General features: G+C 40.7%; 1 protein-coding gene across 2 annotated transcripts in view; it reads left to right on the top strand.

The window, feature by feature from the left end:
• The first annotated feature begins 7,138 nt into the window (after positions 1 to 7,138).
• The window catches only part of USH1C (USH1 protein network component harmonin), a 112,645-nt gene continuing 103,987 nt past the window's right edge, over positions 7,139 to 15,796 (top strand). For both annotated transcript variants that reach the window (XM_034770196.1, XM_034770194.1), the window contains exon 1: positions 7,139 to 7,256. In XM_034770196.1, the coding sequence (XP_034626087.1) occupies positions 7,221 to 7,256 (36 nt within the window). In that variant the 5' untranslated portion in view covers positions 7,139 to 7,220. The remainder of the gene's footprint in view (positions 7,257 to 15,796) is intronic.

Here is a 15,796-nt window from a genome sequence, read left to right as displayed (position 1 = left end):
GGCAAAATAGATAATGCATTCCATTTTGGGGACCAACTATAAAAGTATGCAAGGTTGTTTTTCACTGAAACCTTTCTACTGGTTGCAGGTTTCAGAGGGGTAGCCGTGTTAGTCTGTATCAGCAAAAACAATGAGGAGTCCTTGTGGCACCTTAGAGACTAACAAATTTATTTGGGCATAAGCTTTCGTGGGCTAGAACCCACTTCATCAGATGCATGGATTTGCATATGCTGTCTATTTATACCTACTGTATTTTCCACTCCATGCATCTGATGAAGTGGGTTCTAGCCCATGAAAGCTTATGCCCAAATAAATTTGTTAGTCTCTAAGGGTACGTCCAGACTACCCACCGTATCGGTGGGTAGCGATCGATTTATCAGGGATCGATATATCGCATATCATTAAGAAACGCAATATAGTGATCCCCGAACGTGCTCCCTGTCGACTCTGGAACTCCATCGTAGCGAGTGACGGTAGCGGAGTTGACGGGGGAGCCGCGGCCGTCAATCCCGCGCCGTGAGGACCCAAGGTAAATCAATCTAAGATACTTCAACTTCAGCTACACTATTCACATAGCTGAAGTTGCGTATCTTAGATCAATTCTCCCCCCACCCCCCCAGTGTAGACCAGCCCTAAGGTGCCACAAGGACTCTTCATTGTTTTTGCTTTCTACTGGTTGTAAGTAATAAGGGTTGCATTGTCTACCTTTTCCACTTTCTTAATGATCAAAAAACAACCTGTGAAACCATCAACAAGCCCATTTAGATGTCTGTGTGTGCTATATTTGTTATTAAGAAGGAATTTCTGCCCCAAAGCTAACAAGGAAAAAGAGTAGCATCAAATTTTAATATGGTTTATATTTGAAGTAATGTAACCTTCAGAACTATCACATAGCTTACCAGATCTCAAGCATGCTGTTTCAGAAAGAGAGAGAGAGAGAGAGAGAGAGAGAGAGAGTGTGTGTGTGTGTGTGTGTGTCAGACATGTCTTACCAGACCAGACCAATAGTACATCAACTGCATTATCCTGTCTCCAGTGAGTTCCATACCAGATGCTCCAGAGAAGGTATAAAATCTCCATAATACACCTAATGCTGCATTACCACTACTACAGGGAGGAAGCTCTTTCTGACTTCACTTGACCAATTTATTACCTGAAGCATGAAAAAAAAATAGCTATTTTATCTTTCAAACTTATATGTCTAATCCTCTTACAAAAAGATTTGCCTCCATAATATCTTGTAGCTGTGGATTCTGCAGATAAATTATACATTATGTCTAACTGGTCTTCTTGATACCTTTCATGTTATTTTATCTATGTAGGAGACAAGGGCAAGATAAGATCGTGCATTTTGTGCTTGGAAGAAGTAGCCTTTAAGTGCCCCTTAGTGTTGGAGTTGCTACAGGGAGAAGACAAGGGGTTTGTATGATGGAGTCACCTCTGCTCTAACAATGATTTCTGAAATGGTGCTGAATACAGTTTTCCCCTTGTCTACACTTAAAACTAAAACATCTTCAGCTGCTCCCCTTGCTGATGCAGTGTCAGTGCTGGGTAAATCTTTGTAGCATTGACAAGGCTTTGAGGACATTGGCACAGTCTAATGACATACAGAAGGAAGTAGATTTGGCTAGCATTGATCTACCAATAGGCAATTTGGCATTATCAGCGGGAAGGATTTAGGGCAATTTCTAAAGGAGTTGAGTAAAGGCATTGCCCACAGAATGAATTTGACTGATTCTCATTCCTTCCAGCTTGTGTATGGTGGTATCTGTTTTATCACATCTATATTTTTATGCAAAATGCTATTCTGTCTACAGGAGGAAGCAAGTAGGCTATAAGTTTTGTTCTCTTTGTATTTACATGTCAATCAGGAGTAGCTCTGTTACAGGGTTACCATACGTCCGTATTTTCCCAGACATGTCTGGCTTTTTAGACCTTAAATCGCCGTCTGGGAGGAATTTTTAAATATCTAAAAATGTCTGGGAAAATATGGACATATGGTAACCCTACTCTGTTAAAGTTATTGGAGTTAAACTGTTGTAGTGCCAGTGTAAGTGAGAAGAGAATAAACCCTAAATCTGGGTTTCGCAAACTTCATTGCACCATGACCCCCTTCTAACAACAAAAATTACTACATGACCCCAAGAGGAGGGACCAAAGCCTGAGCCCTGCTGCTCTGGGCAGTAGGGCCAAAGCCTAAACCCAAGGGCCTCATCTCTGGGTGGGGGGGCCTGTAACCTAAGCCCCGCCATCCAGGGCTGAAGCCTAAGCCCTGGGGCTTAGGCTTCAGCACCGGGCCGTGGGGCTCGGGCTTTGGTCCGGGCCCCAGCCAGTTTAACGCCAGCCCTGGAAACCCCCTTAAAATGGGGTGGCAACCCACACTTTGAGAACTGCTACTCTAAATGATACTAGCAAGGGAAATTACCCAAGATGAGATCAGCCTGAGAGGACTGAAGCAAATTTGGGTTAGGACACACTGGCCTGATTCTGATCCCAATTAGATAATGGAGCGATGCTGATTGGCAGAAGGCGGGGGGCAGGGGAAAAGACTGGTGCAAGCAAGATTGAAATGAGGCCTTGTGATCTCAGCTATACAGTGTTTAAAAATACTATCATAATTATTTCACTTTTAATTGACTTACTTTGTGTACGGTGTCACCTTTGAATGAGATGGAATTAAAATATATTGCATATCTATTTCTGCATTCTGCAATGAAAATGTCTGGCATGAAAGTTTTTGTACTGAAATACCATATTAATCACTTCTCTACTTAGAAGCTACTTGCCAGTGTGTTGCAATGCATGCTATCAGTTTACTTGGGAGTAGCTTTTCAAAAGTATTTAGGCACCCAAAGATGCACAGTGGCACCTAGTGGGATATATAAAGGTGCCTAAGCTGGTTAAGTATCTAATTCCCACTAAAATCATTTATCTGGCACAATCCCATGTTAATACCCTGGTCCTGCATACATGAGTAGTCTCATTGAAGGCACTGGGCCTGCTCATGTGACTAAAGTTAAGTATGAGAGAGACAAGATGGGTGAGTTAAAATCTTTTATTGAACCAACTTCTGTTGGTGGAAGGTACAAATTTTGAGCTACATAGAGCCTTTCTTCATGTTTGGAGAAGGAAGCAGAGTGCCTGAGCTAAATACAAGTTGGGACAGATTGTTAAGGAGAAGGGACAAGACATATTGGAGGCAGTCACTTCAAATGAAGCAAGCAATTGGGATCCCTGTATAGCTCGAAAACTTGTACCTTGCACCCGGTTCCTCCAGAGAAGTTGGTCCAATAAAGGATCTTACTCACCTCTCTTACTTTCTAGGACTAACAAAGATACAACCTGCAATAAAGTTAAGGATGTGCATTTTTTGTTTGTTTTGTTTCACCCCAGGTTTTGTCAGGGAGTATTCTCTAGTGCTTAGAGACCCTTCAACTCCTGTGCTTCCCAACCCTGGCCCTGGCCCTGGCCCAGTCCTCTTCCTTCTCCTCCCCATGCTCCAAATTCCTGTCTTAAACTCTGTCTTCAAGCTCCAGGTCTATCCTAATCTTCCTCTCACTTTGCCTGCCAGACTCCCTCTCGAGGATCCTCATCCAATCTCAACCTTACACCAAACTTTTCACCCCAGTCTCCCAGGTTCCTTAACCCAGGCTCCCCTGCTGCACCTCCAACTTCTCATCTTATCTCAGTCCTCTAGGGCTTCGAGTCCTAGTCTCCCCTGCCCAGCTCCTTGTCTGGTCTCTGTTTATCCTCACCCCTGGCTTCCAGGCTCTTCCACCCAGCCCCACCCACTCATGAAATCCCTGTTCCAGTCTCTCCACTCCAAGTTCTGTCTCATCTACTCCCTCCACCAGGTCCACTTCTTGTCCCTTCTGCATTCAATTCAGGCAGCTTTCTTCTCCACATTGGCTGGGTGCCAGCAGGGTACACGACAGATGTGGTACTGGGCATAGGACTGAGAGCAGCCTATCAGCTCCCACTAGCAGAGAGAAGTGCAGGGAAGTTCTTCTCAGCCCCTACTGCTGTGAGATGGTGCATGCTCAGTACAAGGAGAATCTTCACAGGATTTAGCCATCAAACTCCCAAAGGCTCTAATGAGCATGTGAGAACTGAGGTTTTCAAAAGCTTATAACTTGCCCTAATTTGAGTGACTTTTCATGGGAACAGTACAAGGTGAAACCTTTCTTGCTTAATGTAAAGTCCTTGCTCCAAAGCATGGAGGTGCTGGAGCATTTCAAACAGTTGTAAGGATTTTTTTTTAACTTGGACTAAACAGCGTATTTTCCACTAATCTCATTTTTGGAAACAGCTGAATTGTTTTATCTGAAACTTTAAAAATCAGCTTGAGGCACTGAAAATTACAGCATCAATTGTCCAAGTTTGGTAAACTTATAAGCAACTGAAAACAGGGTCTTATAGTGGAAAGTGTAAGGCAACTTTGACTATAAGCAGTGCCTCCAGTTCCATCTATAATATAAACTGCATCAAATATTTTGTCAACTCTTTGTGGGCATTTACTCTTCATTCAGCCGTGTGTTGGCTTTCATTAGGGTCACGCTCTTGTCTATGTTTCAGGAAAATACTATGTGTCTCTACTAAAGATCTGTGGATATATTGAATCTGTCATTCTTGTCCTCTTAAATATAATTAGTAAGAGTCCTAGATCCACATAGGGTGACCAGATGTCCCGATTTTATAGGGACAGTCCCGATTTTTGGGTCTTTTTCTTATATAGGCTCCTATTACCCCCCACCCCCTGTCCCGATTTTTCACATTTGCTGTCTGGTCACCCTAGATCCACATCCTCTGTAGTGCCTGTGTTTTGCTGGTGTAGTGAGGCAGAAGAGAGGGAGCCAGTTACAGGTTTTACCCCAGTCAGGTTTAAACTCAGACAACTTTTAACATCTCCAATAAATTATCTGCCAGCTACATACACACACTGGATGCAGAGGAGGTGGTACAGGAGCCAACTCTCTGACATGCGGTCAGTTTCCAACTCCATTTGTCCTTCCAAAATAATGCAAATTGAGCACAGTGGGGACCAGAATTTTGACCCTAGTCTTCCCTTGGTCTGCAACTTATTCCTGTTAGTACATATACTTTATAATTGCACAATTTATATGCATACAGCACATTTCATAATGTATAAGTATACAGTTTGTTTTTAACAAAATGTATTTTGGAGACCATCTAAGTTGAGTTTTTATTTATTTGCATTGCTGTTGTGCCCCAATCAGAATCCCACACCACCACCCCTGCTGTCCTGGTGGCTAACATATTTATTATAATGTAACTTCCCTGTAACATTGTTTTATAGAAATGCATAGTATTAGGTTATATTTATTAAGTAAATTAATGTGTATTGCTGAAAAAACATAAAAAATGTTTTTTTTTAAAGTGGGACCAGGTTGAAAGCAAAGGCTGCAGAGGTGAGGCTGCTATCATATCTGCCTCAATTCTTCCCATTGTTTTAAGGAATCACATCTGGGGCCTGATCCAAAGCCTGCTGAAATCAATGGAAAACTTGCTATTGACTTCAATGAGCCTCAAATTGCGTGCCTGACCATGGGCCCAGTCTTGCTTTTCTTTTCAGAAGCTCTAGGCCCCAGTACCATACACATTTAAGCATGTATGTAACTTTACTCACATGGGTAACCACTGTTTTCGGTGGGACTGCTCATCTGAATAAGGATTGATCTCCTAATTAAGATCAGGCCCATGTCAGCTGCAATAATTAGGTACTAAAGGAGGGACTGAAAAATAGCAAACAAACATATCTAAATTCCCTTGTTTTGGCAGACTTGTTTTTATAGTTTGTCATAACTTTGCATCTGATTTGTATCGATAGCATGCAAGAAAAGTCATTTAAATTATGCCACAGTGTTTATAACTTGCTCTTTTCAGATGAAAAGTTATTTTATGGCCCAAAATATTTTGCATTTATAAATAATATTGCTGATGTCACCCAGGCTTTACAAACTGTCAACCAGATTGTGCCAGGAGCTGATCCTCTTCACTCTGGTGTGGTCAAAGAGCAGCATATCAAGAACACCACGATTTAAAACTCAAACGGGAAATTGCCAAGGGTTTTGGTTCAATAAACTCTCACTTGATTCTTCATGCCTTCAGCCTCACCCAAGAGAATTATCAGTGTTGCCAACTCTAGTCATTTGTATCACTAGTCTGGCAATATTTGTTGGTTTTATTAAAGCCTCAGCCCCAGGAAAGATGGGCTTATGAGACACGCTCAACATCCATTAAAAAAAAATCTTTATTCTTGTGGTAATACTGACAACCCCAAGCATTCAGAAATCATGAATCAATGCAGCCCTAAGAAACAAACAAAAAACGTTGGGTTCTCTTTTATTTGCCTTCTGGTGCTGGAGCGTTTGAGCTTCAGGTATTCAAGTTTTTCTTTATAAGTACAAAGGCTAAAAACGTCTTGTTTTTTATGAAAGCTGAAACGTCTTGAGTATTCACCTAGGGCTTTAAGAAAAACACCAAATATTACAAGACTTGTGATCAAATCCTGAGAGTTGGCAATGCTGTTATGGATGCAGAGAAATGCTTGAAAATCTGGTTGAGTGTACCCTAAAGGTTCAAATCCCCCCCTTTCCCAGCAGCTCCCCCCCCCCAAAAAGCCACTTTCATTTTTTTTTTTTTTTTTTTAAGAAAACTCATGATTTGTAAGTCAATATCCCGGTTTGGGGAGCCCGATTCGTGTTTTGTTAAATTATTGGTGCTGACCATAGGGCAGTGACCAATTTGCAACAAGCAGCTGCAAGGGAGCAAGTAGAGTCGGTGTCTCCCCTAGCCTGTGAAAAGGAAAAGAGTTACAAAAATGGGTTAAAAGGGGGAGGAGGGGAGCTGAGCTTCAGCAGCTATGTGTTTGTCGGGGCTCTCTCTGCTCCTTCGCTCTGATTCTTGAGTGTGTCAGTGGTTACCTGCAGGAGAGGAGGGAGACGGAATAGAAGCGGAGGACAGCCAGGAGGAACTGGCGGTGGAGAGGGGACTGAAAGTGGTGAGCACCCTGCTGAGCTGCAGGTGCACTGTCGCCGCACCCAGCCCTTCACGCAGAGCCGCGCCGCTCCCTCTAGCGCACGGCCTGGGCTCTGCACCCCTCGCCTCTCTGCCGGGGACCAGGCGGAGCCGCAGGAGCAGCTGCCCGTGAGCAGGAAACGAGCCCGAGGAAAGCCTCAGGCTCGGGGCCCCCCATTGCCATGGAGCGGAAGGTAGCCAGGGAGTTCAGGCACAAGGTAAGAGAGCAGCGCGCTGCAGCCCCGCGCTGCCCTTTGCAATCGGCAACCTTCTCACCACACTGCCCGGCTCGGTGGCTGCCGCTCGCTGGGAGAGGCGAGGAGACATTTTGCTGGGACTATGGACTCTTGGTATCAATTAACCCGGATCCTGGGGAAGGGGGTGAACGTGAAGTACCTGTTGCAGAACAAAGCTTTTCTCCCTGAGCCCTGGGGAGAAAACCTCTCCCGGGAGGACTGGGACTTCACTCCCGGGCAGGGCTTCTAGTTCAAGGCACAGAAAGTTGATGGCTTGATTGAAACTTGCCGGACAAGTTGGCTGGCTCCATCTTCCATCTCTTGAATTTGACCTGGATTACAGGGCTCCCAAACCGGGGCGGTGTAAAACAAACAAGAACTCTACCGTTAATTTGATAAATGTCACTGAAAAAAACACCCAACATACCCCTCAAAAGAAGAGAAGACTTTTAAAATTGATTTTAAAAATCCTTCAGAAAAAATAAGTGTCCCTTGGAAGAAGTGAGACTTGGCAGTTGGCAGGGCTGTGTTTATTAAACAAAAGCTGTTTTGTTTCTTTCATCTGAGTCAAATCAAATCAATACTAGCCAGTTCACAATGGGGAAAGTAAACCCAGGCCCGAAAGCTCAAGGCCAAATAATCACCATTTGCAGTAACCAGCATTAATGGCCAATGATGAAGAGGAATTCTGTTTGGTCTTACTTTTATGTGTCCAGTCGGCCATGCACAATCATGTGCAAATATTCTTTATGTATCTAGCAACCCAATTTGCATGACATGTAAGGTTGTAATCTACCAACACAAATGTTCATTCAGTGAGGCCCATAACAGTGTGTGCAAATGTCTGTTTTTGAGAAATTGAGTCTTGCATCAGAGCTCAGCCTTAAGCAACTACTTAAAATATCTTTCAAGTTTCCAATGCAGTCCAACCTTTAAAGATCTTCTCTGTCAGGCATCTGATTTTTGCAGTTCCCCTCTGTGGCTTTTTATGTATTAAATATAAAATTGTAATAAAAGCTTTCATAAATAAATTGGCTAGATTGAGGTAGCCGGATCCAGAAGAAGCACCTATAGGGAAACATAAATTAAGGCTCTGAATATGTTTTGATATTAAAATATCCAAATGATTACAAATGTCTAATAAAATGTCTGCCTTGCTAACCATCGTTGTCTCAAACTCTGGGTTGGGTTGGGCAACAGATCTGATAGGCCCTGTGTCTCTGAGGCAATAATTATGGTCTTGGACGTTGGACCTATTCCCTTTCATGTTGGCAATAATTTATAAATCATCCTGGGTCCAGTTCTGCTAACAAATATTCATGCAAGTAATCTTTACTCTCAACATACTTCCGTGAAAGTAACTAGGATGAATGTGAGAGTAACGACTATCCACCTAAATAAAGAGTTTCAGCATAAGGCCTCTTGCTTAAACTGTTAAACCACATGGTTTTAGTGATGCAGTAATATTAATTTTAATCTGTTTTGAATCCATAACTTCAAATATTTATTCTTTTGAGTTAGAATATGCCCTTACACAGGTTCTGTGTCTCCTATCAATTAAATGACATTTGTAATTGATTTTGTAATGTTAATCAGTTCTTCCTTTCTACCAGGCAGAAGCTCTAAGTATAAATTATATCCCAACATATTGCCTCGTGCTTCAGTCTCCTCTAACTCTTCTCAAAGGCCAGGGGAAACAAATGGACCCTGCAGTATGCCTTGAAAGTTTAATTATACTGTATTTCAGTTGCATTACAGTTCTTGAGATCACATACCTCTGATATTTTTTCATAATCTTTTTTCTACAGAATAAATAAATCTCAGCTGAATATCAGATTACAATGCACATATAATTAAATTATTTTGTGAGTGATAAATTTTATTAATATTGTAAATTAAAAGCAAAGAAATGTCATGGATTTAAATAGTGTGAAAACAATCCACAAGGAAATTATTTACTTAGTTGTATCCTAGGATTCAAAATTACACAACTGTAGTAAGTATTCCCTGAAATAATGAGTGTATGGTATCTCCATATAATGGACCCTATTTTGTGACTCTGTCAATAATGTTTTATTTCTTAATGAAAGTGTCTGCATTTAGTTTTCAAAGCATTCTCTGTAACAGCAGCAAGGTAATATAAACTCTAAGACATGTGATCCTGTGACATTTGACCCTTCAGGTAAAAGCTCATATATATCCTTATGCAAAGGGCAGTTCTAATTAACTTATGTTAAACAATCAGGCCACAGATGTTCATTGTACCAAGACTCCTTAGAATTTATTTGTTTTCCAGTTTGTCAGAATTTAGAAAGGGCAGAAAACGTCATACTGTTCATTATTGGTTTATTTGCATCCCTTCTAGATTTAATGGTTCATTTATTGAAGTTCATTTAGGAGAAAGACAAATTTGCATATGCCATGGCGTGTTCATACTTTCATAAAGTATCTTTTTGTCTCTGCATCACTCTACTAATAATGCATTTGATTTTTAAACCTGTAATGCCTGCACTGATAGTAACAGGAATTGCTAGAATGAATTATACCAATGGTCAAAAATCCTGTCTCTGACAGTGGCCAGTACTAGATGCTTCTGAGGAAAGAAACTCCAATAATGGACAGTTATGGAACAACTTGCTCCTAGGGGAAGTTTTTTCCTGATGCCTGCCAGAGGTTGGCCTATTCCCTGAAATACAAGGGTTTATATTCCTTTTGGTTTTTTAGCATCTAATGTAACTGTGGATGTTCTCTTTATCCATATAAACGTCTGATAGTCTTTAATCCTACAGGTTTTTGGCCTCAGTGATATCTTGTGGTAGCAAGTTCCACTGATTAATTATGCAATGTGACAACAGTGTTTTCTTTTATCAGTTTTAAATTTGTTTCCTTTTTAATTGCATGGAATTCCTTCTTGTTTTTTGTACAGTATTTTAAGGGTGTAAATTGAAGTACTCAGCTGATCTTCTCTGTATTATTCATTATTCTCTATAACTCTGTCCTAAATCTCTGACTTGGACTCCCAAGTAAATTAACCAGTTCCAATCTGTCCAATCTCTTTTCATATGGAAGTTTTTCCATGCCTTAGGTTTTGTCATCTGTCTCCGAATATCTGCTATATACTTTTGAGATAGGGTAGGCATATGTTGATTTATACAATGACATTATAACATTTTCAGTATTTTCCTTATGCATCCTGACATGTTGTTTGGTTGGGTTTGTTGACTGCACTGGTTTTCACTGAGCTAATAGGTTGAGTAAGTGTGACATCCTACCAGGGTCAGCTCTAGGTTTTTTGCCGCCCCAACCTCCGAGAGTGCAACTGCCCAAGAAAAGAAGAGAAGAAAAAAGGGAGTGGCCGGAACACTACCCAATGGAAAAACCTCCTCTCTTGGATTGGCAACTGGCTAAAAGTTAGGAAACAAAGGGTAGGAATAAATTCAGTTTTCAGAGTGAAGAGAGGTAAATAGTGGTGTCCTCCATGGGTCTGTACAGGGACCAGTTCTATTCAAATATTCATAAATCATCTGGAAAAGGGGGTTTAAAGTGAGGTGGCAAAATTTGCAGATGATGATACAAAACAACTCAAGATAGTTAAGTCCCAGGCAGACTGCGAAGAGCTACAAAAGGATCTCTCAAAACTGGGTGACTGGGCAACAAAATGGCAGATGAAATTCAATGTTGACAAATGCAAAGTAATGCACATTGGAAAACATAATCCCAACTATACATATAAAATGATGGGGTCTAAATTAGCAGTTACCACTCAAGAAAGAGATTTTGGAGTCATTGTGGATAGTTCATTGAAAACATCCACTCAATGTGCAGTGACAGTCAAAAAAGCAAACAGAATATTGGGAATCATTAAGAAAGGGAGAGATAATAAGACAGTATATATCATATTGCCTCTATAAATCCATGGTATGCCCACATCTTGAATACTGCATGCAGATGTGGTCACCCCATCTCAAAAAGATGTATTGGAATTGAAAAAGGTTCAGAAAAGGGCAACAAAATTATTAGGGATATGGAACAGCTTCCATATGAGGGGAGATTAATAAAATTGGGACTTTTCATCTTGGAAAAGAGACAACTAAGGGGGCATATGATAGAGGTCTATAATATCATGACTGGTGTGGAGGAAGTAAATAAGGAAGTGTTATTTACTCCTTCTCACAACACAAAAACTAGGAATCCCCAAATGAAATTAATAGGCAGCAGGTTTAAAACAAACAAACAGAAGTATTTCTTCACACAACAAACAGTCAACCTGTGGAACTCTGCCAGAGGATGTTGTGAAGGCCAAGACCATAACAGGGTTCAAAAAAGAACTAGATAAATTCATGGAGGATAGGTCCATCAATGGCTATTCGCTAGGATGGGTTGGGATGGTGTCCGTGGCCTCTGTTTGCAACAAGCTGGGAATGGGTGACAGAGGATGGATCACTTGATGATTACCTGTTCTGTTCATTCCCTCTGGGGCACCTAGCATTGACTGCTGTTGGAGGACAGGATACTGGGTTGAATGGAGCTTTGGTCTGACCCAGTATGGCTGTTCTTATGTTCTTAAAAGCAAGGAAATGTCAATTTATGGGACATCTCTTCACCATGACCTAACACCCACACAATACATTTTCCACTTATAGTCTTCACATCTTTTACCTCCAACAGATAAGGAAACATACTAATCTCCTTTACAATATACGTAATAGAAAACATTAATTACAATCTCAGCAACATTAGCAAATATGCAGGGTAGATATATGTGCACAAGTATGCAGTCTGTGTTGTGTGATTGCGGGGGAAGTCTGAGTTGAACACTGTACTGAGGAAGATGAACATGTAGTGTGTTTCTTTCTCCATTGAAGTAGAAGGAGATTCTTTGTGACCATGCAAAATCCATGACTGTCAGTGAAAACATGATGTGTGGGAATTAGGGTAGTAAAAAGATTAAAAACTGTATGTAGCAAAATCTGTATGGCCAGATAGTGTAGCCTTAAGTGTGTGAGTGGGATCTTTTCCTAAAAGTTTTTTTCTTTTAAGGCTGATGTTGTCTTTTGCTGCTTCTTATGTCTGTTTTTGTTTGCAATAAAATGTTGTTTTACAGCAACAAATAAAAGCAAATAATCTATTTAATGTTCTTAACAGATTTAGAGCAGATATGCTGTACCTAAGCCGAAAAGCAATCAACCATCCACAATAGTCTGACATTTAAAGAACCAACAGCAGAACTACAGTTTTCCTTAATTTTTGTAGTACTGGGCAAGTCAGAAAAATAGTTGCTGTTTTCTTTTGATTCTGCATCACCTTTAGCATTCAAGCATCTCTTTATTACCCATATTAATGCAGTTGAAGTATAATCTATTGGAATCAGTCAAAATATACAATATCTTGCCATCTGGTGCACAATAAACCAAAAGATCTGATTTATCTCACTCACACTGATGTTAATCATTACCGTAAATCAGCAGAGTTTCAACAGTGTAAAACTGGGTTAAGTGAGATTAGAATGTGGCCCATAAGGTCTATTAACCCATATAAATGACAATGTTTCATATAACAAATCATAAGAAATTAAAGGAAATGGGGAATCATCATCCAGTGGGATCATTTCTAGTCAGAATCTGTTCTTGGCCCAATGCTATTCAGTATATTTATCAATAATCTAGAAGAAAACATCAAATCATTGCTGGTAAAGTTTGCAGATGACAAAACTTGGTGGAGGAGGCAGCTCAGTTCTGCAGAGAAGTCTAGATCGGTGGTTCTCAAACTAGGGCCGCCGTTTGTTCAGGGAAAGCCCCTGGTGGGCCGGGCTGGTTTGTTTACCATCCGCGTCCACAGGTTCGGCCAATCGTGGCTCCCACTGGCCGTGGTTCGCCACTCCAGGCCAATGGGGCTGTAGGAAGTGGCGCGGGCCCTAGTTTGAGAACCACTGGTCTAGATCACGTGGTAAACTGGATTTACTTGAACAACACATGTTTTTAATACAGCTAATGCTAGGTCAAATATCTAGGAACCTAAAATTTAGGTCACATGTTAGGGGACTGTATTTTTCAAAGCAGTGACTCAGAAAATGAATAAAGGTTATGGTGGGTAACCAGCTGAATATGAGCTTGTAATGCAATGTGGTGGCTATAAGAGAGCAGATGCTATCCTTGGACATATAATCAGGGGAATATCAAGTAGAAAAGTGGGAAGTGTTATTACCACTGGATATAGCATCAGGGACACCGTTCGTGGAATGCCATGCCCAGCTGTGGTGTCCACACTTTTTAAAAAGAATATTGACCAATTGGAAAGGATTCAGAAAAGAATTAAAGGAATTATTTGAATTCTGGAAAAAGTGTGTGTATAGCGGGAGGCTAAAGGTCAATCTCTTTAGCTTATCAAAGAGACTGTTAGGGTGGAGGCTTCATCATAGTTTATAATACCTACATGAGGAAGAGGTTTCTGTCAGTAGAGGGCTCTTTAAGTTAACAGACAAAGACATAACAAGAGCCAACGGACAGAAGCTGAAGCTAGACAAGTTCAGATGAGAAATAAGGAACAGATTTTTAAGAGTGAGAGTAATTAACCATTGCAACACCTTACTTAATGGCTGTGGTGAATTCTTCATCGCTTGAAGTCTTGGATTTTTCTTTAAAAAAAAAAAAATGCTGTAGTTCAACCAGAAGTTATGGGTTTGATGCAGGAATCTCTGGGTGAAATTATATTGCCTGGGTTATGCAGGAAGTCAAAGTAGATGATCATAGTGGATCCTTCTAGCCTTAAAATCTATGAAACGGTATATCCCTATTCCTCCTCTCAAGTGTCTTCCATGTTTTTATTTCTCAAGGATTAGATTGGTATAAAATGCTGATATTTTGTGCTATTAGGCTAAATCCATTCTGGGAAGAGTCCCTAACAGGGACCCATTGTGATAGGCAAAGTGCACATGGCTGTTACAAAGAGCTTACAACGTAAGCAAAAGACAAGAGACAACAGATGGATACAACAGTCCAATGAGTGGGGGAGACAAAGCTGCTGAAAAATGGTAATGTTGAATGGAAAACACTGCAGTTGCAGCACACAAGCTGCCTAGTTTTCATCAAGTGTTTTGTAGATATCACAAGAGAGAGAAATTTTAAAGATGATACCAGGGGTGGCTTTGCAGATTTTTATGGGGAGTTTCTTCCATGCATAAGAAGTAGTATGTGACAGAGCACAAAGGTGTTGGAGGGGAAAATTTGATGAGCAGGCACTACAGGCTGGTATTGTTGGGAGGGTTTAGAGTTTATAGGTAGAGTTTCATAGATTGAAGGCCAGAATGGATCATTAAGGTAGGGCAGGCCCCAGCCATGAAAATCTTAAGATGAAGAAAAAGTGGTGTATGTTTTCAGTGCAAAAGTGAAAGCCAGTGGAGGGTTGTAGATTGGGAGGGGTCATGGGACACAGTCAGAGCAACAGGCCAAGAAAATGATCCTAGAAGCAGCATTTTGAATGGACTGGAGTACCTTTTTGTCAAGCGTGCCTTTGTCAAGGCCAGAGAGGAGGAGTTAGTGGTCATCAAGTCATGAAATGATGAAGGTTTTGATGAGAATTTTGGTGGAGTGGACAGAGAGAAAAGGCTGGATGTTGTGTTAGAAGAAACAGCAAGATTTAGACACTGTGTTCTTCCCTCCCACTACTGAAAACTAGGAAAACTCAACACCGCAAGTCAAAATATACAAAATAAATATCTTTAAATCAAACTCTAGTAACCAGCATTTTTCTTTCTTTGCCTATCTGTAAATTTCTATGATTGTCCCTGGAAATATATTTTCTTCAGTTTGTGTGTACGATGAAATTGACATTTACTAACAATCTTTCCAAGCCTATCCTTGATGCACAGCATGTGTAAGTGGTGTACCATTTTTATAGGGTCTGTCCTCCAGTCACACAGGGAGAAGGGTTGCTGTTTTGGGTCTGAGGTCTGTGGGGAGAATTTATTAGTGGTTTGGACCTATTTCTCAAGACTCTTAAGCACCCTTGTGTGGCACCTTAGCTAGAAGCAGTGCTTAGATCCATTGTACCAGATTTTGTGTTGTATTTACACCCAATGTGAAAACCCTTGGAGGTCTGTTGATCAATGGAGAATTTGGCTCATTGTATATCACCAAGTTATGAGTGCAACCATATTATTAGATTTTTACACACATTTTCTTTCCTGGATTCTGAAGTTCACTGTTGCAATTTGCTCATTTATACTATCAGTCAAACAATCTTGCCCTATGCATAAGTGTCTAACTTTTAATTGTGCAGTAAGTGTTTCGTTGCAGGGAGGGAAAGTCACAGGTAATCAATTATATATGGAATCATGCTGGTTTTGGAGGGCAGGAAGAGATTTATAATGCAATGTGAAGCATTCATTTAACTTAAAATGTAATGCAAAGATATTGTAAACCTAGAATAAAAGGAATATGCTTAAACATTCACATTTGTCCTTGGACTTTTTGTCACAGTAACTTTACCTTAGATGTAAATTATATTTTCATAAACATTAATCT

This window comes from Trachemys scripta, chromosome 4 (genome assembly GCF_013100865.1).
Source record: "Trachemys scripta elegans isolate TJP31775 chromosome 4, CAS_Tse_1.0, whole genome shotgun sequence".
Taxonomy (NCBI): Eukaryota; Metazoa; Chordata; order Testudines; family Emydidae; genus Trachemys; species Trachemys scripta.
This window is presented reverse-complemented; position numbering and strand designations above follow the sequence as displayed.